At 41.2% G+C, this 26431-nt stretch overlaps 2 protein-coding genes across 6 annotated transcripts; one reads left to right on the forward strand and one right to left on the reverse strand.

Annotated features, from left to right (window-relative positions):
- The first annotated feature begins 303 nt into the window (after positions 1 to 303).
- lmod2a (leiomodin 2 (cardiac) a) lies at positions 304 to 4600 on the forward strand. Of its 3 annotated transcripts, XM_067492877.1 has the most exons (4): positions 305 to 426; positions 510 to 788; positions 1184 to 2371; positions 3127 to 3249. In XM_067492877.1, the coding sequence occupies exons 2-4, from the start codon at positions 522 to 524 to the stop codon at positions 3232 to 3234; spliced, it is 1563 nt and encodes a 520-aa protein (XP_067348978.1). In that variant the 5' UTR covers positions 305 to 426; positions 510 to 521; the 3' UTR covers positions 3235 to 3249. The 3 variants fall into 3 exon arrangements, with proteins under 3 accessions (XP_067348977.1, XP_067348978.1, XP_067348979.1); XM_067492876.1 differs by having other exon boundaries at positions 304 to 788; XM_067492878.1 differs by lacking the exon at positions 3127 to 3249 and adding an exon at positions 3884 to 4600 and having other exon boundaries at positions 305 to 788.
- A 1995-nt stretch (positions 4601 to 6595) lies between these two features.
- On the reverse strand, positions 6596 to 26230 carry wasla (WASP like actin nucleation promoting factor a). Of its 3 annotated transcripts, none has more exons than XM_067492873.1 (11): positions 25801 to 26230; positions 21895 to 22029; positions 20995 to 21081; positions 19916 to 20012; positions 18633 to 18656; positions 14428 to 14629; positions 13213 to 13255; positions 11186 to 11339; positions 8739 to 9400; positions 8412 to 8520; positions 6596 to 7645 (listed from the first exon to the last, which is right to left on the reverse strand). In XM_067492873.1, exons 1-11 carry the CDS (start codon positions 25903 to 25905, stop codon positions 7584 to 7586), a joined length of 1680 nt encoding a protein of 559 aa, XP_067348974.1. In that variant the 5' UTR covers positions 25906 to 26230; the 3' UTR covers positions 6596 to 7583. The 3 variants fall into 3 exon arrangements, with proteins under 3 accessions (XP_067348974.1, XP_067348976.1, XP_067348975.1); XM_067492875.1 differs by lacking the exon at positions 25801 to 26230 and adding an exon at positions 21174 to 21360 and having other exon boundaries at positions 21895 to 22019; XM_067492874.1 differs by lacking the exon at positions 18633 to 18656.
- Positions 26231 to 26431: the final 201 nt, after the last annotated feature.

A 26431-nucleotide genomic window follows, 5' to 3' on the forward strand; every position in this document is an offset into this window, starting at 1 on the left:
CTACTGTACATAATCCCTGCATCCTCAGGGAGAACAAGTGTTTTCCCAACAACACCACAACCACGCTGTTGTTTCTGTGTCTTGACATGTTACATAACCCAGCAGAACTTCTCCAAAGTCTCCCCACGGTGTTTTGTTTCCTTCATTTCTTAGGAGGCACAATTCGCCAATGAGCTCTCAGCACAGGCCACTCAGATGGCTCACATTCCTGCAGTAAGCCTATCTCACTGACCCTCGTATCAACACCCTAAAAAAAGACGGGACCACGAGAGGCAGGGCAGCCCTCCCCTTGCTCCCCATCAGAGTTCTTTCATAGCCGGGACCAGTAGATGAAGACGGATTCACAAGTCATCCACAGCATCCCTGATCTGAAGGACTCTGATGGAGGAAAAGTCAGTGAACAGGAAAAAGGAAAGACAGGACAACGTAATGAAAATTTAATCAAGTATACAAGGAGATAAACGTGCAAGAAAGAGATTTCAATATTTTGTTTTTGATATTTTGAAAAGCACTACTGAACCATGAGTACCTTTGGGTACTGCAAGAAACTCAAGAAGTACGAGGAGGTGGACGAAGATGAGTTGCTGGCCACACTGTCCCCTGAGGAGCTCCAGGAGCTAGAAAGAGAGCTGGAGGATATTGACCCCGATGACAACATCCCCATCGGTCTGAGGCAGAAAGACCAGACCGCCAAAATCCCATCAGGCGTGTTTGACAGGAACGCTCTGCTGAAGTACTGGGAGGACGAGCACAAGAAGCTGGAGAAGGAGGAGCCCTGTCCCAGACAGGTGAGATGGAACATCAGTCCTCTGTCTGCAGGTTTTCTTTAACACGATAAACTACCACAGGAGTAGTGTTCAAACATGTTTTATATGAAAATTTCACAATCCCTCCCTTTTAAGGATGTTCCATCGCCCGAGAGAAATAAATGTATAATGCTTATATCAGAGACATACACATAGAGCCGGCTGCTGTAGTTAAAACATACACCCACAGCAGATTTTATTTAATGATGTGGAAAAGGTCGTATGTATTCAGTTTACTGAAACAGGTCGCAGGAAAACAGTCTAAAAATACAATCTGTCTGAGAAATGCCAGCCAGCAATGGAGAGGGAACCTAATTAAAAGCCAGACGCAGGAGAATATCAGGGTTCAACCTAATTTTCTGTCGTGTTATCTGCAGGAGGAGTGTCCAGATAACAGCAGGAGGGAGCATTTGTCAGCAACCAGCAACAACACCAACAAGACTTTGGGCAATGACAGAAAGCAGATTTCCAACAAGGGAAAGAAAACACAAAGTGTTTTTGGAAGAAATGAGGCAGAAAAGAAGGACGAGTGTAAAAAGGAGGCTTCAATCAGGAGTAAAGGGCCTCAAAGGAACAGTCCGTCAAACAGTGAATTGATGAACACGGAAACAACAGACCAACATGTGAGCGCGACCAGCGATCGACTGAGTGGAAACCCCACTGTCATCGAGAAAGCTCTGGAGCAGATCCTTGCTGATGATCCCACCATGAATGAAGTCAACCTCAACAACATTGAAGACATCTCCCAGGAGACCCTGCTTTGTTTTGCTGAAGCTCTGTGCAAAAACACTCATGTGCATGTTTTCAGTCTCGCCAACACCCATGCTGATGACCGCGTTGCCTTCGCCATTGCCAAGATGCTCCGTGAGAACTGCTCCATCAGAAACCTGAATGTTGAGTCCAACTTTGTGTCTGGTCAAGGCATCCTGGCTCTGCTGGTAGCGCTGCAGCACAACAGGACACTGGTGGAGCTCCGCTTCCACAACCAAAGGCACATCTGCGGGGGTAAGGTGGAGATGGAAATGGTCCAGTTGCTGAGGGAGAACACTACTTTGCTCAAGCTCGGCTACCAGTTTGAACTTCCGGGCCCCAGGATGACAGCAACCAGCATCCTGACCCGCAACCAAGACCAACAGCGACAAAAGAGGCTTCAACAGAAGAAGGAACCGTGTCCTCTAGATGCATCAGAACAGGTTTCGAGTTTCTCTGCAGAAAACAGACCGCCTAAGAAACCTCCACAATCTTCTAAAACTGTTGGAAATCAAAACAGAAATCCTCCATCTGTAGACCCGCCATTGAGGAAGATCGCAGAAATGTTCAAATCGCAGGAAAGTTTGAACAGCACGAAGGGTCAGTTGAACCAGAGGAAGCTCAAGTCAAAAAAGCTCAAGAATGGGGCCAACGAAAAGGAGAGTGCTGATGTTCTCAAAGATCTGAAGAATGCCTTGAAGCCATCCCTGCAGAAGAGAAGAGACGAACCGTCCCATCTGCCGCCAGCGCAGAGGTCGGACCGCGACAATCTGATGGCAGCGATTCGTGGCAGTAGCATCGGATCCTTACGAAGGGTAAGACTTTCTGGGAGCCTGTTACCAAATGATCAGTGTTACAGCGTTGAAAACAATGGTTTTGCTTGAGTGAAAGCTTAACATAACTTTACTTCCAAAAGCCATTAGACCCCCTCATTGTGAGCGGCTGCTGTCATCAGACGGCAGCATGTGTCACTCTGTGAATTCCTCAGCTGTGTGTCAAGTTATAAATAAGCTGAGTTCTTCTTGCCCGTTTGATAAGACTGACGGTAAAAAAACCCTAAACTGTTTATTTCCATCTGGCGTAAAAGTCTAACATTCGTCTTTCATGAAAGTAGTTATTCATAATTGTCTCTATACATAATGTGGTTATTCCAAAGTACTTCAGTAGCATAGTGGGGGGAGAGTAGGGGTCAGATATTAAGTTGTAATTACTATCATAATTTGTCAGCATTTGTAGGTCTATGAGTGAAGGGGGCCCTCAATTCCATTTAGTGTGTAAAATGTCAGCCCCCACCATGTAAGACATTAAAAGGTTGGGGTTATCAGGATTAGGGTTTTGACATAGTGGTTATGGCATCAGGTGGTCTCCCCGGGGTATGTAAATCCATGCAACGTCCAAACACAATCCAAGATTCATCCTTAGCAAACCGATCAACCCCTTCTGGTCTTTAGGGTGGGGGGGAATTTGCATGTTCTCTCTGTGCTGGCGTGTTTCCTCCCACATTACAAAGACATGCTCAGGTTAATTAGTGTCTCTATGTCACACCGGCTCTATATGACAAACTCTCCAGGGTGTCCCCCACCTTTCCCCCAATGACAGATGGGCTCCAGGATACCCCATTAGAGAAGGAACCAAAGTGAGAGTGACCCGTTTCTCTAGCATCAACATTTCCTGCTAACACTCATGCGTGAGTGTAACAAATAATTAGTTATCATTCATTCGTTCATGCACAGAAGCTCGGAAGTGTTTTTGTTGCCATCATTTAAAATAGTGTCACTCTGTAATGAAAACTCGATCATCTCTTTACGTGTGGTCGGGATATTTAGCTCAATGAGTTCGTTTTTCCCGTTTACATCTTTAATCTTCAGGATTTACGCAGATCGGGTGCCCTATACCAAGTTATTCAAATATAAAATAGTATTCTATTATCCTTTAGTTATGGTGGACGAGGTTTGGGGTTTTCTGTCTGTCGTATTCTTGTGAACATGACAGCTCCATAACACTTAAAGGAATTTCTTCAAAACTGGCATTAAAGTCCAGTAGGAGTCTTGGATGAACCGATTAGATGATGTTGGATCACAGATCCAAGGTTCATCTCTTTCTTGTTACCAAAATCTCTAAGAAACATCTAAAGCGAATTTCATCACGTGGCACAAACGTCCACTTGGACTTGGATGAACTGATTAGACAGACAGACATGTAACATTGTATCATGACTGACCTTGATGGTGTAACTCTAGTTTCATTTTTATTTTGCTCGAACTAAAAGTAATATCACTACAGGTCCCTGCACAAACTGATTAATGTGTGTGGATTTGTCGTTTCAGGTGGATCTGTCAAACTCCTGAACTCACCGACTGAACGGACTTGAACAGTTTTCACTTTGCACTAAAATATTTGAGTTTTATTTTCACAATACATGTCACGGGATCCTATTTAACCTGTAACATCATTTCTTCTGTCGTACTTTGTTACTGTGTGAAAAGTAATGATGTGAAGAGAAATAGATATTTGTGCTCTGACAAAAAACACAACTCGTGATGTTTTCTATCGGCTCTTTTTATAACACAATAAATTGGTTTAGATATGTTGGAGCAGAAATTAAGTCTTTCACTTCAGGTGAGTGTGTCCTTTAAGTTCACATGCATTGTTGTTTCACAAACCCCCTGGTCAGATTTGTCCTGTATTTATTGAAGCGTAATCATGGACGGATTATGAGAAAATGGACGCCTGCGTACAGAGAGGTGGTTGTTTTTCAGCTGTTTTTGGTCATTTTGCATCTCTTTGCTTTTACTTTTGGTATATTTTGTCTTTTTCTTGTTCTTTTGCGTAATTTGTATTCAACCTGTGTATTTTTGGCAGTTGTCTTTTTTTTTTTGCCTGTATTCGGGTTCTACATATTGTGTATATTTGTATTGTCACGTTGGCCATTTTTCAACAGTTTTGTGTCATTTTTCGGGTCTTTTTGGTGGTTTTCTGTCTCTTTCAGATTATTTTGTGAATCCTAGAAGCTCTGGCACTAGTGACGTCATTATTTAACCGTTCAACACGTTCTCACAATATAGGAATGTTTTTGGATTAAATAAATGAACATTACATCTCAAATGTTGGTGTTCATTTAGGGGAAATCTGGGTTCTAACGAGCTGCTCGGTTTCATAGGTATCTGAGCATTTATTTCTAAAATTTGATTTAAGATCAGATGTCTTTTATTTGAACTTTTCTTTTGCAGACTCCACTCACTGCATCGTACTAGTTATACAACAGCTAAAAATTTTAACGCACATTTCTCACACAACAGCTTATTAATAGTTAAAAAATGTTTCCTAAATCAAATCGACATGAGCACAAGCTTCTTTAGCTGAGTTGTACATTTAGATGAATGTCAGCACACGAAGCAGCCTCGTTAAGGTAGACAGTTCCCTACAGCTGAGCTGAGTCTGTGACTCAGGTCACTTTCTAATCCAGTTCTCTCGAACAAGGATGTTCACGAAACAGGTGCTCAAAGTAAACACGTCCATGTTCCTCAGGGACGGGTAAGGCTTTATGCCCACGCAGTGACCCCTCATTACAGCATTTCATAGAAGGACGACGTTCCTGCCGTCGACTCAACTCACTGTAGTACTCTATAAATATACAAGTCATTTTTACACGTTTAGCCTGCTTCAGTAGTGAGTCAGCCTCACTGCACAGCTGAAGATGGGGACGGATTGTTGGGGGATCAGTGTCTTACTCGGGGACACTTAACCATGCTGTTGGGGAGAATGGGGCACGAACCTCCAACTCTGTGGTCAGTGGTCAGCCAGTCAACTGAACCACTGTCCCAGAAACATTAGTGATATTTGTACAATAAAACATAATTGCAGTGTCACAATCTGCACACTTCAGAAAATACATAAATTACTAAACTTTATCACTAATGTTGCCGGTGGTAAAGCCGTAGCTGCTTCCTCCAGAATAATGCATTTACATTTATTAGTAGTCACTACTAAGGTGGAAGCTGATGAGAATCCAAATGGTTAAATCTGATTTTAACAATATTCATCTAAAAAGTAACTAAAGCAATTCAAAAAAGTTTGAATTGTGAAGTAAAAATAGCATCAACAGGAAATACTCAAGTAGAAGTACTGCAAAACCCGTACTTATATACAGTAATGAATTCACATGCTTGTTTACCATCAAGTAGCCAGTTAGAAGTAGAACTATACTTCCAAAAACCTATGGATTATTGTTGCATTAACTGGTAATTTATTCAAGGAGGAGCAAATTATGACGGGTTTAAATCTCTAAAAATGCATCGGGTTTTATTTTGGTGAATGGTAAATGCTAAATATGTCGCTTGTGAGCTACAGCCGCCTAATTTACTGTGTTTTACACCAAACTAGCCGTGAAATAAATGCACTGACATGAGTGTTCACCCCCCCTCCTGCAGAAATACACACAAAACAAAGTGGGCTACGCGTTACAACAGCAAACAACCTGCGAGTTTCCGTACTCACAAAGGCCGAGGTCAGTTCTGTAAACTTTGCATCCATCAGACGTTTGTGTGCTGGCAGGCAGATTAAACGTCTCCCACCCGCAGTTAGGCACCTAATAAACAACATTTACAAATTCTGTCATTACAATCTGTCACCACGTTGTTGCTAAAAATCGTTAAAAAGTTTTAAAAACCAGAAGCACTTTTCCACCTAAAGAACAGACGCATACATTTCTCTGTAAATATTAACATTTATTTAATTATACAATTTAGTATTCTCACCGAATACCCCCTCCCCATCCCATTCACAGGTTCATTGTCAGTATCTCGGCTTCTCGATGCAGCATTAGGCCTCGCTGGAGGTCAAACAATTAAAACAGCTGATTACTTCTTTGCACCGTTTACAGACGGAGGATCACAGGCATCGCCAAACCCACAAGCTTTTTGCAAATGCCACATTTGGTTAATTGTTATTTGCTTTAAAAGAAAAAACGAAGAGAGAAAAAAAAAAAAAAAAAAAAAAAAAGACTCTCCAGGAGGCATTTTCATTCACGTTGCATAAAATTATAGTGTTGTCTGAAGGATGGAAGGGATGAACGATGTGCGCTTTGTTTTTGGAGTGACTCTGCGTCGTGTGTGTTGGAAATGTGACCAGAAGACGGTCGATGCTTTCTCCTGCAGGAATGAGAATGATTTCACAACAGAAACACCAAACCACACAAACCGACAAAACGCCCTTCATTTCACAAACGTCCCAATGTGTGTGAGCGCGAGTTGAGCTCTGTAGAGGATTTAAGTGTTAATGCAAAACGTTGTCAGTCACGTCTGTAAGCGCACTTAAAAGTCCTTCAGCTTTTAAAAGTGTCCACAGTGGCTGTAACCTGTCCCACGTAAAACGCACACAAGCCAAGAAATCACATTTGACCCATCAAGTGAAACTGTGTGCAAATAAACTTCGTCAATGACATAAAAAATAAAAGATCCACGTAAGGCGACTCATCAGCCAACAAATGTCTTTATGGGAAAAAAATAAACAACTAAACTACAGTTTAATAGGAAACTTGAAAGTTTGAAAAGAAGTAAGAAAATAGTTTTATCTCACTACCAAACACAAAGAGGATCCTGCCTGTTTGTTCACACAAACTTCTCCCTTTTAGGAATGAAAACATGAAGAAGGTCACACACACATACACGTCCCCCATGGACCAACACTCCCATTCCTTCCTGTGGAGCAGCTAGAGTTTTATATTACTGAGTGTTAATGATAAAATGTGGGCTGCGTTTTCACATTGTGCCGATGAAGTGCTTCATAAGCGAGGGGAGTGGAGGGTGAGTGACAAATGTTACGGATTTAACGGATGAGGTATTGCACAGATTAATGGTAACAAATAAAAAAAGAAAAAGCAAAAAAAAAAAAAAAAAAAAAAAGAAAAGAAAATAAATATACAGCAAAGTTCTTACAACATTTACATTACACTTTTAGTCAGATTCTGGAAGATTTTTTTGAAGATATTTTAGTGTCAGCGGTAGGTGCAGGACAGGAAATTCATCACTAGTCTTCCCATTCATCGTCATCCTCGAAGTCTTCGTCTTCGTCATCGTCCTCATCTTCGTCTAGGGGAGAAAAATAAACTTAATAATAATAATAATAATCGTTTTTCCTCCATTCGAAACTGCACGATCTTTGAAAAAGTGGCCTTGTGTCTGGCTGATTTGTTTTTAATCATTTTTGAGACAACAATGGACTTTGTTCTGCACACAATCAATTCTTTCAACTGGACTAGTGGCTACAGCCGCTCTGCCTACTGGCATAAATACAGGCAGCGTCCAGTCTTTCATTTAGGGAAGAAAATTGATGTGTTTAAGGAGTTTTGTAGGAAATTAGCAAGCTTCCACGTTTTGACTGACTGCTGTAACTCTGAGCTTAAATGATGAAGAAAAACATCTACACCAACATCATGACTCCAGCTTGTAACATTAAATCGGCCTAATCTTAGCTGATTTGGTTAAAAAGTGATGTCCCAGCTGTTCTGTTGTTGGGATACATGGATAAATGCCAAATACACCCCAGTTTACAGTTTGGGTCGACGTTTTCATCATTCCAGTGTTAATATGTCTGGTTTGTAATAGGTTCACACTTTGAACAGTACTTTCAACAACGTGTTAGTTTATGAAGTTTCTGTAGATTCATGTGAACTCAAGATAATCAACTATAGCCGATTCTCTTTCTCGTCACAAGGGAAGAGATAAGATGTCAACTGATGTTTGTTTTTTGGACGTGAGACAGACTGAAACAAGAGGGAACAAAACACTGAGGCTTGGTGAACTGTGGAGAATAAAGCAACATCTGAACCCAAAAGCAGTGACATCATTGAGTTACCGGAGGAATGGATGGCTTTGCTCCTCTTCTGCATCACTTCCATGAGAGCGCCGACAATACCCGCAGCAGGAGCAGGCGTTACGGGGCTGGACTCTAGATTATCTGATACCTGGAGACACAAACAGGTATAGTCCACTTGATTACACAGATCTCACTACATATTCCACGTCTCTGTCATTAATGCTGGTAGGCTGTGCTGCTGATGTAAAAAAAAAACAAAAACACAAACCAAGTATTATAAAATTGCTGATGTTTAATGCATGTTTGCAGTGTTTGGACACTTTACGCATCGATGACGTGGAGAACCTGACATTGTAATTATCTTACTGTCTTCAGCTGGATTCCCTGTCGAATCTGGTCCAGCAGGGCATCTCGCCCAGTGGTGGAAGTCGGTACTCTGTGGTTCTGCTCCACCTTCTTCAGCTGGGCTCCTCCTCTGATCTGCTCCAGCAGAGCCGACTTCCTGCCCGGGCTCGGCAAATGAGGAGAGTCTCCCTCTCCACTGACAGTGTCCAGCTCCGGAGGTGGAGGGGGCCCAGGGGGGGGAGGCGGCGGAGGAGGGGGAGCAGGCGGGGCATGGGAGGAGCCCCCACCTGGGTGAGACTGCTGGGTCAGTGGAGGAGGTGGAGGGGGTGGGGCTTGTGGGGCAATGGAGGCGTGCGAGGGGGTTGGGGGAGGAGGAGGGGGAGGCTGGTGGTGGTGATGGTGCGGAGGAGGAGGGGGCTGATGACCTCCTCGGGTGGGAGGAGGTGGGGGAGGTGGGGCACCCAGAGTTCCTGGTCTAGAAGGAGGTGGGGGAGGAGGAGCTGTAGCAGGGGCTCTGGATGGAGGAGGTGGTGGAGGTGCCCCTCGGCTGCCTCTGGAGGGGGGAGGAGGAGGAGGTGGAGCTGAGTTGTGTAGAGGAGGAGGAGGAGGAGGTGGAGCTGAGTTGTGTAGAGGAGGAGGAGGAGGAGGAGGAGGGCCACCACGAGAAGGAGGTGGAGGGGGTGCTAGAGGATGGAGACACAGAAGACACACACCTTAAAATGACATCACAAAGACGTCACCGCTCACCTGCTAAGTAGAGATTCATTGGAACATGTCCTAAACCACTGAAGTTAGATTTTCAAGTTTTTTTTTTTATATTTCTTTTTATATTTGTTTGGCTTTTATGAGAGACAATGACTAAATGAGACCACAGAGGTCGTGAGGGATGTTAAACGTCATCACACTGAACACAGGGACTTATTTACTCACTAATCCACCTTTACAGTCTAGTTGGGTTTTTAACTTGCTCACGCTTTCCTCCCTAATACGATGTTCTGCTTGAGTTAGTGCTACAGGCTGAAAAGAGGCGGGATGTAGCTGCCAGGACTCGTCTCCCAAGTGGTCAGAGGAGAGCGGAAGCAAAAGCAGAACCCGTGGCAGAAGAAGAAAAGTTCAGCAATGGGTTGTCAAGTTTATACTGTGTATAAGGCCCCTGGTGACGGGAAGAACTGAGTTTTTAAAGAGCAATAGTTAGTTATTGGCATCACTGCTTAGCATGAATAACAAAAATCAGACCCACAACTACCCAACAAAAGCAAGGCCATTTAGATGAGGTTACACAAAGTACATTGGTTTCTTCCAGCTTGACTTTCTGAGCACAACCAATCCAGGTAATCAGCAATCTGAACAAAAACTATTCTAAAACTACACGTGTGGTTTTCGAAATGTTGGCCAACACGAACAGACAGTTTGAAGGAGTTCTCCTGAGGCTTATGCAGACTGTGATCAACATTCAATTTTACCATTTCATTCATAAAACCATAAATTCACCTACAACATATTTGGCACATTTATGAATAAAAAAAAATAAATCATCTCTGAAATCATCATCAACCACTGCTAATCAATAATATTCTAATACTGTTCAGTGATATCGAACCTCCCTGAAACACCACTCGTAAGGTGTGAGGACCTTGGAAAAGTGTCTAAAACTCAACCTAGTTGTGACAGAAACACACACACACACACCTAAATTCAGATTCCGGTCACTCCATACTTTTTTTTTTTACTCGCGCAGGTTAACATGAATAAAACATGGACAGAAACTGTCACAAAGAGTAAAAAAGCCTGACAGAGAATGTTTTTCCATCTGCACAGCTCAGAATCTGCTGTCTGACAGAAAAATAAAAAGAGGAAGGAAATGATGGTTCAAGATGAAGCTGTGAGAGGAATTTCAACATATATGACAAAAAGGGATTTAATGGGTGTTTGTGAAGACGCAGAGAAGTGCACAAATTATTATTGTTATTTCTGCTGTATTTGTAGGTTTTATTTCTCCCTCACGTTCACAAAAAGCATTTTCCATTAGCAGACAGGTCATAAACATCCTGTTCGGTCGTTTGATGCAACACTACACGCTTCGGCTGTCGCGTTTATCGCTTGGATTTGTGCCGGCGTAATAAATGAAACTCAGCATCAGTGCTCTCACGTGAGCTGAATGACAGCTATCAATCACACTGCGTGATGCGGCGCAAATATTAAAGCAAGACGAATAAACAAATGCTTTCAACAGGATGTTTCAGAGCTTTGCCTTTTCCCAGAACAGGCAACTAACATTTTTACAATGTATTTACATTTGGAACATTATGTGATTACATGCAGCCATTTTGCAAGTCTTGTGACACAAAGCTCCATTGACCAAACAACAAATCATTTCATCATTCTTTCAGCTCGGTTAGACACATCAAAAGGCTTTTTGTGTGTGTGTGTGTGTGTGTGTGTGTGTGTGTGTGTGTGCGCGCTCTCACCCTGCCTCCTCAGCTCATTCTTGACAGCCTCCACCCCTCCCTTCTTCTCGATGAAGTCGTAGATGACCTTGGACGTCTCTCGGTCCTTCAGCTGAGCCTCAGAGATGCCACACATGTCAAACAGGTTCTTTAGTTCAGGGTCCAGGTTGTTCAGCTGCAACAGGAACAACACAGTTAACATTTTGCTGCTGTGAACTGAGTCCACAAGACCTTAGGTCTGTAACATGATAAAAATTATGTGACACTTGAAACCAGTGTTTGGTGTTGAATCCTGCAGATGAAACTGCATTTACATACAATATAAAATAGTCTCAACAAACTGATTGTTTGAGGTCCTGTGTGTACCGAGATGCATTATCTGGTCATGGTTAAGTAACTCGATTATTTTTCAAACAGCCATTTCCTTGTCAGCTCGGACATTGCCTTATTTAAAATAAATGAGGGGGGCAAAACCTTCAAACCACTACTCCAGTAGAACTCCAGCACCAGTTACGACCTCAACAATAAACACATAGAATATTCACCTTTGTGACAATATAAGCTTAAGCAACAAAATTCTAACCTCGTAAAACCTTGAGTGCACTTTTATATAAATAAACAGCAGCCTGACACAGTATCAGGGTGACACCTGGTGGCCGTGAGCTGCACATACAAGCTGCCTCTAAGTGCATTCTGGGATGCACTGCAGAGGCAGAGAACAGAAACAATCACAGACCTGCTTGTTAGGACCGTCAGTCTGAACCCTGTTGGTTGGCAGGGAAACGTAATGGTGACACACGCATCAGTTTCTCTGGTTGCTACGAGAAACCACGCAGACTTTCTATATAGCCACCATTTCACAATAACACAGATTTGTCAAAGACTTAATTGAGCTCATTTACATCTCACTCAGTCCTTTTTTCACTGGATGTTATTACGTATAAGAGACTCGCTGCACTTAGATGTTTTCTTCATGGTGGTTCAAATTCAGCATTTAAAGCCGTTTTCACTTTCTATAGTGAAAGGTTTTACTTGGTCAGCCAGCAATCAGATTGGTCTTCGTCAAAGTCGCTCACATCCTCACGTCCATTTTTTCATGTCAACACATCAGCTTCAACCACTGACTGTTCACCTGCTACCTAATTTATCCCACCTGTAAACGGTGCCATTGGAAAAAGAAACAATGTTACTGACTTCACCTGTTAATGATTCTGATGTTGTGACTGATCATTTGGTCAAGTAGCAAATTTTAAATATTTTTATAGTTCTCGTATCTTCAAATGGACATTTTTTTTTATTTCACAGTCACTTAGAGTTGTATTAGTATATGACATCCACACCGGTGATTCGTCCAACAAAATTCATTCTGTGCATATGCACCATGTTAAATAACCACAATAGCTTGTCTGTGGCTGCCTCTGTCTGGATGTCACATCATTTTAATTACGAGTCTGCGCTCACTGTGAGCACATTTAAAAAAGAAGTATTTGTCCACTACAGAGTTGTATTGCATGTGTCTGCTGGCCATTTTTAGAATAAACTCTGCAAACATCTTGATAATTACTCACATAATACAAGGATTACTTCATTTACTACTGTAAAGTCATGGCTTTATATACAAACATCTAAATCCGTATCTCTAGTCCTTAAGCCGTGTAGGTGGTGAAGATGACCATGAGTTTGGTGTTTAAGTGGGTTTTAAAGCCAAGTCCATTAAATGATCCACATCTAAAACTAATAGCAGCTCAATATGGCTTAAAGGAGAAGGGGAATTGTTTGGGATACACAACTGTGCAGAACTATGTAACAACAATGCAGTTCCACAACTAATGCTGAAATTAGGGCTTTTTCTTTTACTACGATGAAATTTAATTAATGTATTTTTTTATTAAATTAATAATTGAGGAAAGCTTTCTCTGGAACATTCTGTGTCTGAAGTTTATAAGATGCAGCAAATTGTAAATATTTGCAGGAAGCAACAAAAGCCTATTGTGTGATTTCATCTTGCAGCCATTACACAGGTCACTATTGTGTGTGTGTGTACTCACGTCAAAGCCTGTGTTTGGGTCCCAGCCCACGTGACCGATGTGCCTGAGAAAAACAGGACAAACATGGTGAGATAACACACACACACATACAGTGTTCCATGTGCACACACTCTCTCTCCATCACACACACACACACTGAGGTCATTGAGCACTCTGCGTTGACGCAGAGTGTTACTGCTGATCAGACAGGACTTACAGGTCTATGTCAGCACACACAGGTACACTACAGTGTCCGAACACTTTCTTTAAAAGAGCTACATTTTTTAGGTTTGTTCGTTCATCTCTTAAAGTCAGTAGTCACAAGTACTATTAACACGTAAGCACGTGAAGTGGTTAAAAGAAGGTTAGAATCTATTGTCCCCGATGGACAATCATTTGTACAGCAGCAGAGAAACACAAGATAAAAACACATGACAACATAAAGCTACATAAAGAAATTTGATCTTGCATCACAGTATCATTATCTTTGTCGCACCCTCTGTAAGTTCCCCATAGTGACGGCAGACAAAAGGAAAGAGTGTTAATACCTGTTGTTTTTGGCCAGCAGCTGCCTAAAGACAGAGCTACAAAGTAGGACATGGGACTCTGAATACAGCAGACAGGAGCTGTCACACAGGACGGACTGTACTTTGTTTCATACGCGTTTTTAAATGTACAGCACAGACAAACTTTAACCTCCCCATCTACTAAAACACTGTTTCTACAGCCTGGCTAAATATTAGTTAGCCTCTTTTTATCCATGTCCCTGCCGACATGTTGAAGCAGTCATGTCCAACTCAGTGTGCTGGAGGCCGCGCAAGGGCCACACATGGAAACGGTCGTGTGCAGACCCAGGTGTAACATTTTTAATATTAGAGTCGTTTATTTCTCCACCTACTAAGCAAACTAACTATTCAGTCCCACTGCTATTTATTGAAAGACATAAACTTACTATTTTAAGCACTTTTAAAAAGGTGTCTACCACCTGTATGAACCCTGAGCATGCTGTTGTGTCCCGAATTTTGTCGGGAGGATTTATGGAAGTTTTGACTTTTTTAAGATGCTTGGCTCTGACGCGCTGTGAACAAAATACGGTTTCCCAACATGCTGTGCCTCCTGTTTGCCGTGACCCCTCACCGGAATCAAGCACAGCGAGAGTTTGTCCTGTGGGGACACATTCTCAGCCTGCTGCAGCACCAAAGCAGTCGGTCATTAAATATGTGAGGTGTAACTTACTGGAAGTTGCTGGGTGTGCCGATGTCGGCCTTGGTCAGCTTCTTCTTTTTGCCTTTGGTCTTCTTGTCCTTGCGCGTTAGACCGCTGTGGCTCAGCATATTATTCAGATGGTACGGCTGCTGGTGGCTGTGGGAGTTGTGGAACCGAATGTTGTTGATCTCCGGGTTCTTGATGTCCACGGTGGCCATGGGCAGAGCTGGACCTGAAAATACACAGGCAAAGAGGGTGGGTCAGGGTCGACCTCCATGAGCTTTGCTGGTGAGAAGAATTCCCACTACAGTAAAATGTACTGATCAGGTGTCGCAGTCCCACTCCTGCTGCGGAGCAGAAACTCTTGAGATTTTAATGACCTTTTCTCTTCAAATATCCCAAAGTTGAGCAGTTTCAACTGGACTTCTTTCTTCTTTGCTGGAAACAGTTTGCCACTTATCGAAGCAGCTTTTTCAGTTTAAGGGTAAGTTGGTCAGGGGACGCAGGGACTGGTTTCTCACCTGGCCTGAACAGGCTTGTTACGTGGATAAAAAGGGGAGGTGAAAGTGGGGCGGAGTCATAGTGAGGTAATAATCACAACTCTTAACATCTTTGAACATCCTAGAAGGGGATCGTTAGGTGTGGCCTCCTTGGTGGATAAAGTCATCTTAATCTTCCTGGGGATGGACGAAAGGTCAGCATGGAAAATGGGAGACAAATCCTCCTCTCAACAGAGATTGGGGGGGGGGGGGGGGGGTTGAGGCCTCAGGCACAATCTGTCTCCCATTTTCCATGCTGTCCTTTCATCCACCCCATGAACCACTTCACACATCTACCAAGGAGGCCCCTCCTAGGGAGATGAAGGGCGTTACAAGTCATGATCACTACATCATTAGGACTCTACCCTGCTCTTACTTCTCATATTATCCACAATTATTATTATTATTATTACTATAAGTCTATTTGGGCTAGGTGAGAAACGTGATGGTAGCTGCCAATCTTGCCCATCTGCTCCTGAAAGATTGCCTGCATGCTGGCCCAGAAACTTTGACACCACCCTCTGTATCCCATGGGTTTCAGTCAAGCCTCATGCAACATTAACATACCCACATTTCAAGAATGACTGGTCACCATCTATTTCTCTTCTCTCAGTGCTGGCTGTGAAGAGATTGCTTCCGAACGCATTCCAACAGAAGAGATAAGGAACAAATGCAATCTATAGTTGAGGCAAAGCTGAAACAAGGCTTTAGAAGTCAGAACAAACAAAGTGGGGTGGGGTGGGGGATCTCTCAAACTTAGTCTTTTGTTCCAAAATTCCCCTTTTAGTTTTACTTCTTTTCACACTACCAGCAAATTATTAGCTTCAGCTGAACAATGGGAGGTATTTTTACATATTGCATTGCAGTTGTAAAAAGATCTTAAGGGCAGCGCAGACTTGAGGATTGATTAAAGCAAATTAACACTTAGTGTACACGTGTGGACCTGAACATTGTTTTAAACTTTGATTTTATAAAATGTATGTCTATTCTTTTGGAAAGTACCGCACACACCCTTTAGAGCTGATTTATGGGACACAATTCTGAGAGGTTTCCTGCCAGTTTTCCAATAATAACTATAAAATCAATGACAAAACAGCAGTACCCACAGTATCTGCTACAAGTCTGACTGAGTAAACGTCACAAATGGATTAAACAGTCTAGCGACACACTTGCCAAACCCACCATCTAAGTGCTCACTACTATTAACATAAAGTATTAGCACTTACTGTTAAAAAAATAATAATTTAAATTCCTAATACTTTCTATGGCCTGTATTCAGGAACATTTATTAAAAGTTGTAATGGGCACTGCATCTTCTAGTAGATGCTGACAGGACTTTACTGTATTGTCCAAGTCATCCAGTTCTCAAAATCCTCATAATCTCCACAAACTGCAGCATCTGACATAACCGCTAATCTACAGCTAATCCCACAATCCAAATCCCTGGACTCCCCACGAATGCTCGATGTCTATGATGAGACCAACAGGCTCGCCTCAAATGCTGTCTCTCCTGAGGGCTCGGACAATCCTGGTGCAGAGCTTCATGGGATGGTTCTGTGCAGGCCAGAGTATTAAAAATTGGTATTTTTGTTCAATGAAAATTGTAGGTTTGTAAATATCTCGGTTTTCTTAAAAACAAAGTACTGCTTCTGTACCACGCACTGAAAAACGAGGACTTTTTTTTTCTCCATACTATGTTGACATGTATTCTTGAATATATGTACAAAAATTAATATGGATCTGTCTGTGCAATGAATGAATTTTGGTTAAACGCACCCGGATTTGGGCAAACTGTGTGTCAATTTCTGTACATTTGGAAACAATCCAACCTTAACACCACATTAGGTTATAAAATCCAATCCTTCTATAATCCTGCCCCAACAAATGAAGATGGTCAGTCTCAAGAGCTCATAAGCCAGGGCTTAAAGTAACTGGCCATTCACAGTGAGCATGCTGTGTGCAGACAATAAGAGGAGATGGTATAAATAAAATCTCTGAGGCAGTTGGACTGGACTTTTTACATAATTGTGTACTAAAGTCACAGTAAAATAGCAGTTTGACTTACATTCGGAACAACTGCAAGGAAAATCTTAGAAAGAAAAGAGATGCGCTCACAGGAAGCATTTATTTTTCAAAATCAACCTGAAGTACTAAGCCTGCTTTTATCAATCGCTTCCAAATGCTGATCTTCACTGCTGTCAATTTTAACGAAAACCTTTTTTTTCTTCTTCTTTTGGCCAATCAGTCTGCTTTGAGAGAGTTTCATATGAAAACATACCCCCCCCCACCCCTGTAAATGTTTAGTAAAACGTGGATAAATGAAAAAGCTGCAGCTAAGTTTTTAGTGTGGACAAAGAATACTAAGATTTTGCTACAACCAGATTTTTTAAATTGAAGTTTCAGTGAATAATGTGTGATGTTTAATCAGCTGAGACTAAGGAACGAGGTGCGGTGCAATATCACCTAAATTTTATAACCTGATGCAGGTTGCAAATGTTCACAAGGGTCAATTTTTAAAGATTTACAGATTATGCGTATGCATCACAACGGGGTTTAAAGGCAGCAACGTAGACCATGTGGTCTACATATGGCACAGATGGGCTTCCCACTGGCAGATTAACCTGCAGCAGACTCGAGTGTGTCAGTGTGTAAATCACACTGTCCGTGAAACCACAGCCCCACTGTGTTAACAAACACACACTTTAACATTCAGGCATAGTGAAGCAAAATGAGCATGAATAAGCATCTTGCTTCTACACTTACAAAGCAGCTCACAGTGTGTTTGCTGTAAAATTAAGCAGTATGGTATTTTAAAGAGCTTTTTTTCATTTGCTGCAGACTTTAGCTTGGTATATTATTACCACGGTTATGAGCAAATGGCAATCGTGCAGATTTTTTTTTCCCCCTCAGACACAGAACAGGATCTTTTTCCTATGGTAACTTTCATGTTCTCGCTGCAGATCCATTTAATCAATGAGCAGACTAAACTATTCTCACATGACTTGTGCAGTGATACACGTTGGTTTGATTGTTATTTCAATGTGTGAAAGGAAATTGAAATAAAAAGGTCAAAACCGATCCAAGACTACAAACTGGTCCACTGACCTGGACCCCAGCAAACAAACTGCAGCGAACCACAGGGCTGCATTTGCAGTATTTCTGAGTCTGGTGCTGGATCTCTGTAACTTTTAATCTAGTTTCGTGGTTGTGAAAAGAACTGGCAAACTTTGACTGAATGTCAGAGCAAAAGGGGGCTGCAATTCAATAAAACCCGCAAACGACAGTCTTGGTTCACGCTTGCTACTAAATCTGGGTTTCGTTGGAAATTGGGGGGTTAGGGCCGTCCTGTCACAGATACCAATAGAGATTTTGATTTAGAATTTAATCAATGGATTTTATTTGTTAATGCTAAAAATCACATTAGTGAGTCGTTATAAGGCCTTGTTCCTGGTTTGTTGTATAATTTGAAAACTTATTTTAAAAAGTTCCGATCAGACAGATACGGAGAATGTCACGGTCTTGAAATAATAACCCCGATAAATAAATACATAAAATAAAAATATTAGTTTTAAATTTTATTTGCTTCTAATGATTTCACTTAGGTGTGTGTATAAATCTTAAATACAAACTAAGCCACTGAGGTCACTTACTAAGCAACACTGAATCTATATTATTGATATTAAGAGTTCAACATACCATTTTTAAGGTCGGCTCTTTTCTCTGCAAAAGAAAATGAACACTGTTAAAGCCTCAGTACAAAATTAATGGACTGAACTCAGTAATGTTAGAAATGTTTAAAAGGTGCAAGAGGCAAATGAAGAAGGTGAGCAGGTTATGAGTCAGAAGGTGTGCTGACAGTTTTAAAGCCCTCAGGTGTGAAAGCGGTCAGAAAACATGCTGCATCATATCTTCTAAATCTAAACCCTGGGCAAGAACAGCCAGAAAGACAGTTTAGGAAATCTCTCACATGAGCAAAAAGAAGAAGTGAAAGGTTGGAAAGTTCAGCTACGTCTGTGTCCCAGCTCTGTGAGGCTTTGAACCCTCGGTCATCATCACAGTTTGAGCAGCGCACTTCAAAAGGCCGGCATGCTGAGAAGCTGGAGGGAAGCCGGAGGGGAGCCACGCTGCTGAGACCTTTACCACACAGGCCGACTGACGGAGAGGAAAACACTGATCTCACAGCAGCAGCGAAAGGAACAGAGTGTTTCAAAGCTCACCTCATGTCTCACATTAACCAAAACACCTTTAAAGACTAGGTCAGGCGGGGAAGAGGGTCTGAGACGGCCCTTGTGTACTCATATTTCAAATACTCCTCAGATACTGCACCTGATACTGCAAATATGATACACACGTTGGTTGAGCAGGTAGAGAGAGCTGAAACCCACTGTACTTTGCAGTGTCCCACACATGAAGACTGCTGGGCCACGTAGTGCTGGTCCAAGTAGTGGGGACAACTACTTGGACCAGCAGTGTCTGCCACTGTCTCTCATCATTAACAGTGCATTACTGTCCAGCAAGTCATTGTAGAAGCACAACCATCTCAGATCTATTCTCAGTATCAGCAACTACTCAAATTTAAGTACTTGTACAAATTTATGTTCTTGTAGAAGGTGGTACTGGGAGATGATCGGGATGGGGTTGTTGATTTATTTTATACTCAGAATACTGCCATTTACCAAAATACTCAATCATTAGTGAGAAATTTATTACAAAAACTGAAGTTTAACCTTTACAAAAGTATTCAGACCCCTTCATTTGGCAGTTCAAATTTAGGTTCAGTGCACAGGTGTTTGTTTGGCTTCTCTGGTGTCACTATCTGTGCTATCGAACAATGGCTGTTCGTCCTTCTTGAGATGTGGAGGAAAAGCTTTTTAGTTCGTTAGTAGAAGAGAAGGGGAGTTTTCGGGTTTGACATGAGAAAGGCTGTAGCAGAAAATGGGGGGAAAGGAACGAACAAACAAACAAAAACCAAAACTCACCGGTTTTGCGCTGACGCCGGTTGAGCAGGTCATTGATGGCGGCTCTCAGTCTTTTAGCCTCTTCTTCACTAGCAAAGTTCAGACCGATCTGACAGGTCTGTTACAAGAAGAGCAACAGAAAATTTAACAACAGTCAAAATAAATTGCCATAATTTTCAGAACAAATATTTAACACAATGATTGATAACATCTAAGTGACATAAAATCTATGGCTGGGTAGTGAACTTTAACAAACTGAATTGCTTCAGTCATATAAAGTACGGAAAATGCCTTGTAAATTGATTCTAAATATTGATACCCAAGTAGAATTTGTGTGTGTAAATGTCACAAAACTGTTTGGCCAGTGCCGACTGGTTCTCAGCATTTTATTAGTGTTAGCACTTATATGGATTTAAGTAACCAGGTTACAGGATTTTTTTAATTTTTTTTTCTAAATTGTCACGTAAACAGGAAAGCTGGTTTCTAAAAATCTGTGCATTGGATTAGGGAAACCGGGTTTCCCCAGGTAGATTTCGGTCAGAGAGCACCAATTTCCTCACCAGGTTTCTAATCGGCTTTCTGTAACTGTGCGTTAGCATAACAAAAGGTTGAAGACAGGAACACACAGCTGAGGGAAAGAATGAATGAAAGTCCTTTCTCTCCTCCTCCGCTGTCACACACACACGCGTAAAAGTCAGAAGGCAGTGAGAGGTTCAGATCTCTGCATTGGCTTCCAGTAGCTGCCCACATCAGGTTCAAAGCTCGGATCACCTACAGAGTGATCAACTCAACGGCACCGTTCTACTTTACCCTCATTCACGTCTACAACCCCTCCTGTCCACTGTACTCTGGCACTGAACGCCGTCTCGTGGTCCATATGCCACACAGCAAAAGATTACAAAAATGAAAAAACAAACAGAAATAACATTTTCAAAAAGTCCTTCCTCCCTTCTTAAAACACTGAAAACATATGAGCAGACTCTAATGTGATTATGCGTCTTTGTGTAAACTCGGTAAGGGAATATCACACTGCATTAAAGGAGAACCTGCTGTGGACGTTTTGGTTTTGATAAAAGCCATAAAAAGAGCTGCACACTTACATCTCCAGCAAATGAGATGAAGTAGGATCTGGAGCTGCTGATAAAGAAGTTGTGGTAGAGTTCTTGTTCAAACATAGTTTTTCCTTCCTGGAAACAGCACAAAGAAATAGAGTAGATTATTCCGGGAAACCAAAGTTGACACTGGAGATATTTAGAGGCTGAACAGAAATCATCCAAACTTTAGGTTTTTGCTGTTCTGACTGCACAAACTTTAGACTGCAGATGGTTTTCTCGACCAATTTCATATAAATCTCCTTTTTGCCACATGAGTGCGTTTACATGTTTATGTAATATTTATGAAATGGAAATGTTATGATGAGGTGTGCTTGAATGCACCACACAGGAGATCTCGGAATTATCCGCCATCTAGAAGCAGAGACAGACAAAAAGAGTCTCATGAATCTGCAGCATGTTTATAGTGTCTGCAGGTTAATGGCAATTGACACCGCAGTTAAATTGTGTCCTCGGAAAGCACAGAGCCTACATGAGTAAACACTGATCCGTGGGCAGTAATTCACTTCCATTATGGTTTCACCATTAAATGCACATCATCTTTAAAGCATAGTATTAATGTCTTAATGACTACCTACACTGTACGGGTGCAGTGAGGTCACACTAGACAAACTGCAGAGGTATGTAAAGAGTGAAGGGGCAACAAACACACTGGAAATTGTTTGCAAGCAAACTTTGATATGATGGGAAATCTGTCTGACTTGTAGATGAGAAAACTGAAACCTCTCAGATCTACAGATAAAGACATGAGAGTGGTATCGATTTTCTTCATCTAACACTCAGAGTGAAGACAGTAAATAAACTTATCTCACATGTCAAACAATTCCTTTCCTCTGCTACGACGTTCAATCTTTACTGGCATTTCCTGCACAGGACGGTGCCACTCACCTTGATGTCAAACACTCGGATGAAGTACGACCTCTGTGGGTTGTCTTTGACCAGACAGGCAACCCCGCAGCATCTCTTCACCCAGCTGCAGCTCCGCTCGGCCATGTACACCTGGACCACTGCTGAGCACAGACTCTGAAGACACAGTTTATAAAAGGGATTAATAAATCTGTACGGTTTATGAAAACAGAGAGGAAGTGAAGCTACTATATTTCAGAGTTTCTTAGTCTGGGTTTTGTGCGGTGTTTTATGATGAAAAACAGCCGAAAGTTTCCAAATGTTTGAACAAAAAAACCCAAAACATTTACCCGGTTTTCTAATTAGAATATTTCGCAGACAGTATTTTCTCTGTTCATTTCTTTAACTGTATTCACAAATTTGAATGTTTTAGTTAATTTTAAAGAAAGAACGGTTTGGTGCACTGCTCACACTGCTTTTACTGTTGACATTTGTTCCGTGCATGACGCTATATAAAAAGGTGCTATACAAATAAGGGTTGATAGGGAAGTTGTTCCATGAGGAGATATTTAACTGTTGTGCTAAGATTTTACAGACACATCTGGTTCCGTGTTAAAACCCTCCAGGCTCCACATGACAAAAACAGCAACAGAGCACCCAATGAGGAAAGGGAAATCTACACAATGCAAAACCTTGCACGGGCGATAAGACTACAGTCGAAACTGTTAAACCTGGTGAAAGCAGTCATTGGGTCAACATGGAGGCCTTTTGAAATCAGATTACAAACCTCATATGGAAATGTCAGTGGATTTTTATTTGTGCAGCATAACTAACTTTTTTTCTTGGCTCTGAGGTCCAGCACGCTGTAGCAAAGAGAAAACTAAGATCAAATGACGTTCGTTCCCTGAGGACCCCTGCTACAGTCTGTACATTTGTTTGGATACAAGTTAGCATCCATGGCTAACATTAAAACCTACACAGCAAAAGCAGCATTTTGAGCAAAAATGTAGTACTGGAATCAGAAGTAATGAAGTACTTCACATTCCAGTCTCACCAATACAATGAAAAGACTTCACAAGTGCTGTGAGAAACCACAATACACATTTTTTATATTTTATAAAACAGAGAAATATTTAATTAATAATAAAAAAAAAACCTAATAATTAAAATAATTGTTGTTAGGTGCAGTCATAAAATGACGGTCTCTCGCTGCAGCATTTGAAGTCTGGTTGGTTTTGTAAATATTGACTCAAATACTAAAAAAATGTAAAAAAAATAAAAAAAATTTAACTTTTAATTTACATTTTATTTATTTACAGCCATCGTCTTTCATGAGGCAGTGACATACGAGACTCATTTCTATCATTTATTTTGTACGAAGGAACTAGTGAGTTCAAGAAAATACAAAATCAACAGTTGTGAATTGAGATTACACAGCTCAGTGCTTTTCTAAACTTTTAACTACAATCTACCTCCAGATAAATCCAACAGAGAGCAGTTTAAAGACCAGAGGGGCCCCACAAAGGCAGATTTGCAAGTTAGCTACATAATTTATATATAGGCTTATATCTATGTCTGTAAATATATTTTTTTATCTTTTTTCCTGGTACCAACTGTGATATACACAATTTGATACTCAAATCTGAATCACCAGATTTTATTTTATTATTGTGAAAGATATGTCGGTCTTTGTGCAAGACCCCACTGACAACCCTCCATCTGTGTGCGTTTGTATCAAGGAGATTTAATATGAATACAAGTTATCCCACACGGGGCTTCTTAACCGAAGCAATAGTGACCAAGACAATAGTAGAGTTAAATTACACTTCACTTTACTGGTAAGACGTCAAGTTAGTCGTTGGTGCAATGTCAAATAGCTTAAGATATAATGAGGACATTATCAGAAATACAAAGTGTTTTTTAACATTTATTAAAATGTGTTAAGTTGTTTATATTGCTGCTAAAGTTCCTAGAAGATTAGAGGTTTGTTTGAAAATGAGACATTAGTCTCATCAGCACTTCATTGTTAACATGTAGAACATGATAACCAACGAGAAAACTCCAAGATAAATGCACATTTAGTGATGGTTTTGGTTAAGATCTGATTGTGAACAAACCACTGTCATCACTAGTTTGTCTTTAGAGGTTCTCAATTAAAACTGCGGCACGGTTCTGTTTTCCTACAGAAACCTTTATAACAAAGCCAAAGTTCTCTTCTCTTTAACGCAGCCTAAAATAGTTCTATAACCCAGTCTTGGTTTATGTTACCTGACTGTTCTTTAAGTTTAGCATAGCTACCGCTGCTGCTTCCTGCATTCAACCCTGCAGGCTCCGCTGCAGTTCAACATCAAAACCTGCTGAGCTGTTCTGCAACCATCACATTACATCACCCCCCCACCCCCCTCCCAAGTAGTTTAGGTTCAAGTACAGACATAATTTGTATGAGCTTCCCGCACTGAGAAGGTTTTTAGAATTTGCTGCTAAGGTACAGGATCAACAAATCAAAGTGTTGATTAGTTTTCATAACCGTCTTCCATTTCGTGGAGCCAGATTAAAACATGGAGCAACAGCTAAAGCAACTAGCCAGATTGGGTGTCAAATTCAATTTATATAATTACATTTTTGGAGCTTAACTGACTTTATAACTAACATCAATACAAACATATTAATCAAAGTTAATATGGGTCATCTTATGCGTTCCAACTGTAGGGTGTCCTACAGTTCTATGTGTTAGCACGGACTTATCTTAGGCTGCACTTAGATGAAACAGGCATCCACAAATTCATAATTCAAGTCTGTTTTAAAACAATTGGTTTTACATTTAACTTTTATAGTAAGGTTAAGTATTCTTAACAGTACCACTTAATCTTTGATTACATCTGCTGTTAATCTAATAACTGGTTACAGTACATTGGAAAATTACGAACAAAAAATGTTTCTCTGACCACAAGCTGTCGTCTTCCAATTGCTTGTTTGCTCAGACCCAAAGACATCATGTTTAATTAACAAGGACAAGAGGAAAATCCATTGACAAAGCTGCTATGAGAGAGGCATTTGGTTTTGCTCCAACAGTACACTGACTAAGCAAACTGTACCATGTTTAAAACTCCAATGAGTAGTTTTAAAAACTATTTGATTAAGTTGCAATAAGAGAGCAGGGGGCTACCAATAAAATCTATTTTGACAATTATTCAGATGACTATTTTCTTGGTCATTTAGTCTATCAAATATTGAACAATCAAAATCACAATGTTCCAAACCTCAAGTTGACATATTTACAATGGTTGAGTTGTCTGGCCAACACACTAAATCTCAGAACAAGGTCGGTTTACTTCCATAAAAAACTAATAAAAATCAGTAAATTACTATCAGGTTAGAGACTAAAACCAGTACATTTTGTAAATGTTTGACAATGATTATGAAAGTTCTATTGACAGCCTAATGGTAAAATAAGTGAATAACCACTAGAGATAATCATAATAGAAAAAAATAAAGAAAATTTATATGCAAGTAATGTAAACCATCCTTTAAACTTAGTTACCAACTTCCGGATAGTGTGATAATATATTTACAGTTTTCATGTTTTTATGTTTGCATGCAGTTAGTCCATGGACTCAAACACCATTTCTGACTTTCTGTGGTGGAAGTACATGTAACACGTTTACATTAATTAACCAATTTACCAAGCCAAATAAAAACGGTGTTGCATTTTTTCAGTACGTGTAAAGAAGGAATCCGAAGGGTCACAGATTACATCGCAACACCGCGGCCCCGGTTTGAAAGCCACGCCGGTGTCTAAACAGGTTTTTCCAAGTTCATATCAACTGAGAAGTCTTATAAGGAAGGAATTGTGCTTATTTTGACACTTGGCATTTTCATATGACGTATATGTGAATGTTGCTGCACCTCCTTTGAAGCTGCAGGTGGTAAACAAACGGGAGAACTTACGGCGCATTTCCTGCCCAGGTATCCAAACAGGCACTCGTTCTCCTGCGGGGTCAAGAGGAGGGAGCCGACGTTGGCAACCCTGCGGGGCGGCGGGTGGCTGTTCATGGCTCTGTATTTTTGTAGTGTATCCGGAAACGATGCGGTTCTCCCCGGCCGGGCTCAGCAAACACAAGTGGTTACAGAAAATCCATGCGGGCTCCGGTTGCTATGGCCTGCAACCGGATCATCTCCGCTGCGTCCGACTCCGGGTTGGAAGGCCGAGGAGGACCGGGAGTATTTCCCAGATATACTCTTGCGGACGAACCTTAACTTGTTCTTTTTGGGTTAAATTGAAAATAAAAAGCCGCTGTGTGTCTGCAGACGGATAAAGGTTCAACTTTCATTCGGAAACTCCAGAAGCTGCAGCAACGATGCGTACATCCAACATGGCAGCAAGACGGAGCAGACCATTTAACAGAGGCAGAAGAGGGTGGGTGTTTTTCGACAAATATCTACTGTGATAACGATGAGAGGGGGAAGCTCAAAAAAAAGACTGCGTAAAGATATCACCTAACATTAGCTTCTAATTAGACCTGCGTGGTACGTGCGCCTTTCCTTCGTGGGGAAGTCAAATGCTGTTGCTAGGACAAAA

This window comes from Channa argus, chromosome 23, assembly GCF_033026475.1.
Source record: "Channa argus isolate prfri chromosome 23, Channa argus male v1.0, whole genome shotgun sequence".
NCBI classification, from domain to species: Eukaryota; Metazoa; Chordata; class Actinopteri; order Anabantiformes; family Channidae; genus Channa; species Channa argus.

What these genes read in the sequence shown, in the direction of transcription:
- lmod2a (XM_067492876.1), top strand. Translation starts at nt 522, where the DNA reads ATGAGTACCTTTGGGTACTGCAAGAAACTCAAGAAGTACGAGGAGGTG. An exon ending in AGGAGCCCTGTCCCAGACAG is followed by an intron (nt 789 to 1,183) that starts GTGAGATGGAAC and finishes TGTTATCTGCAG; the next exon opens with GAGGAGTGTCCAGATAACAG. An exon ending in GCATCGGATCCTTACGAAGG is followed by an intron (nt 2,372 to 3,126) that starts GTAAGACTTTCT and finishes CAAACTCTCCAG; the next exon opens with GGTGTCCCCCACCTTTCCCC.
- wasla (XM_067492873.1), bottom strand. Translation starts at nt 25,905, where the DNA reads ATGAACAGCCACCCGCCGCCCCGCAGGGTTGCCAACGTCGGCTCCCTC. An exon ending in ACCCAAACACAGGCTTTGAC is followed by an intron (nt 11,340 to 13,212) that starts GTGAGTACACAC and finishes TTCCTGTTGCAG; the next exon opens with CTGAACAACCTGGACCCTGA. An exon ending in AGGGAATCCAGCTGAAGACA is followed by an intron (nt 8,521 to 8,738) that starts GTAAGATAATTA and finishes TTGTGTCTCCAG; the next exon opens with GTATCAGATAATCTAGAGTC.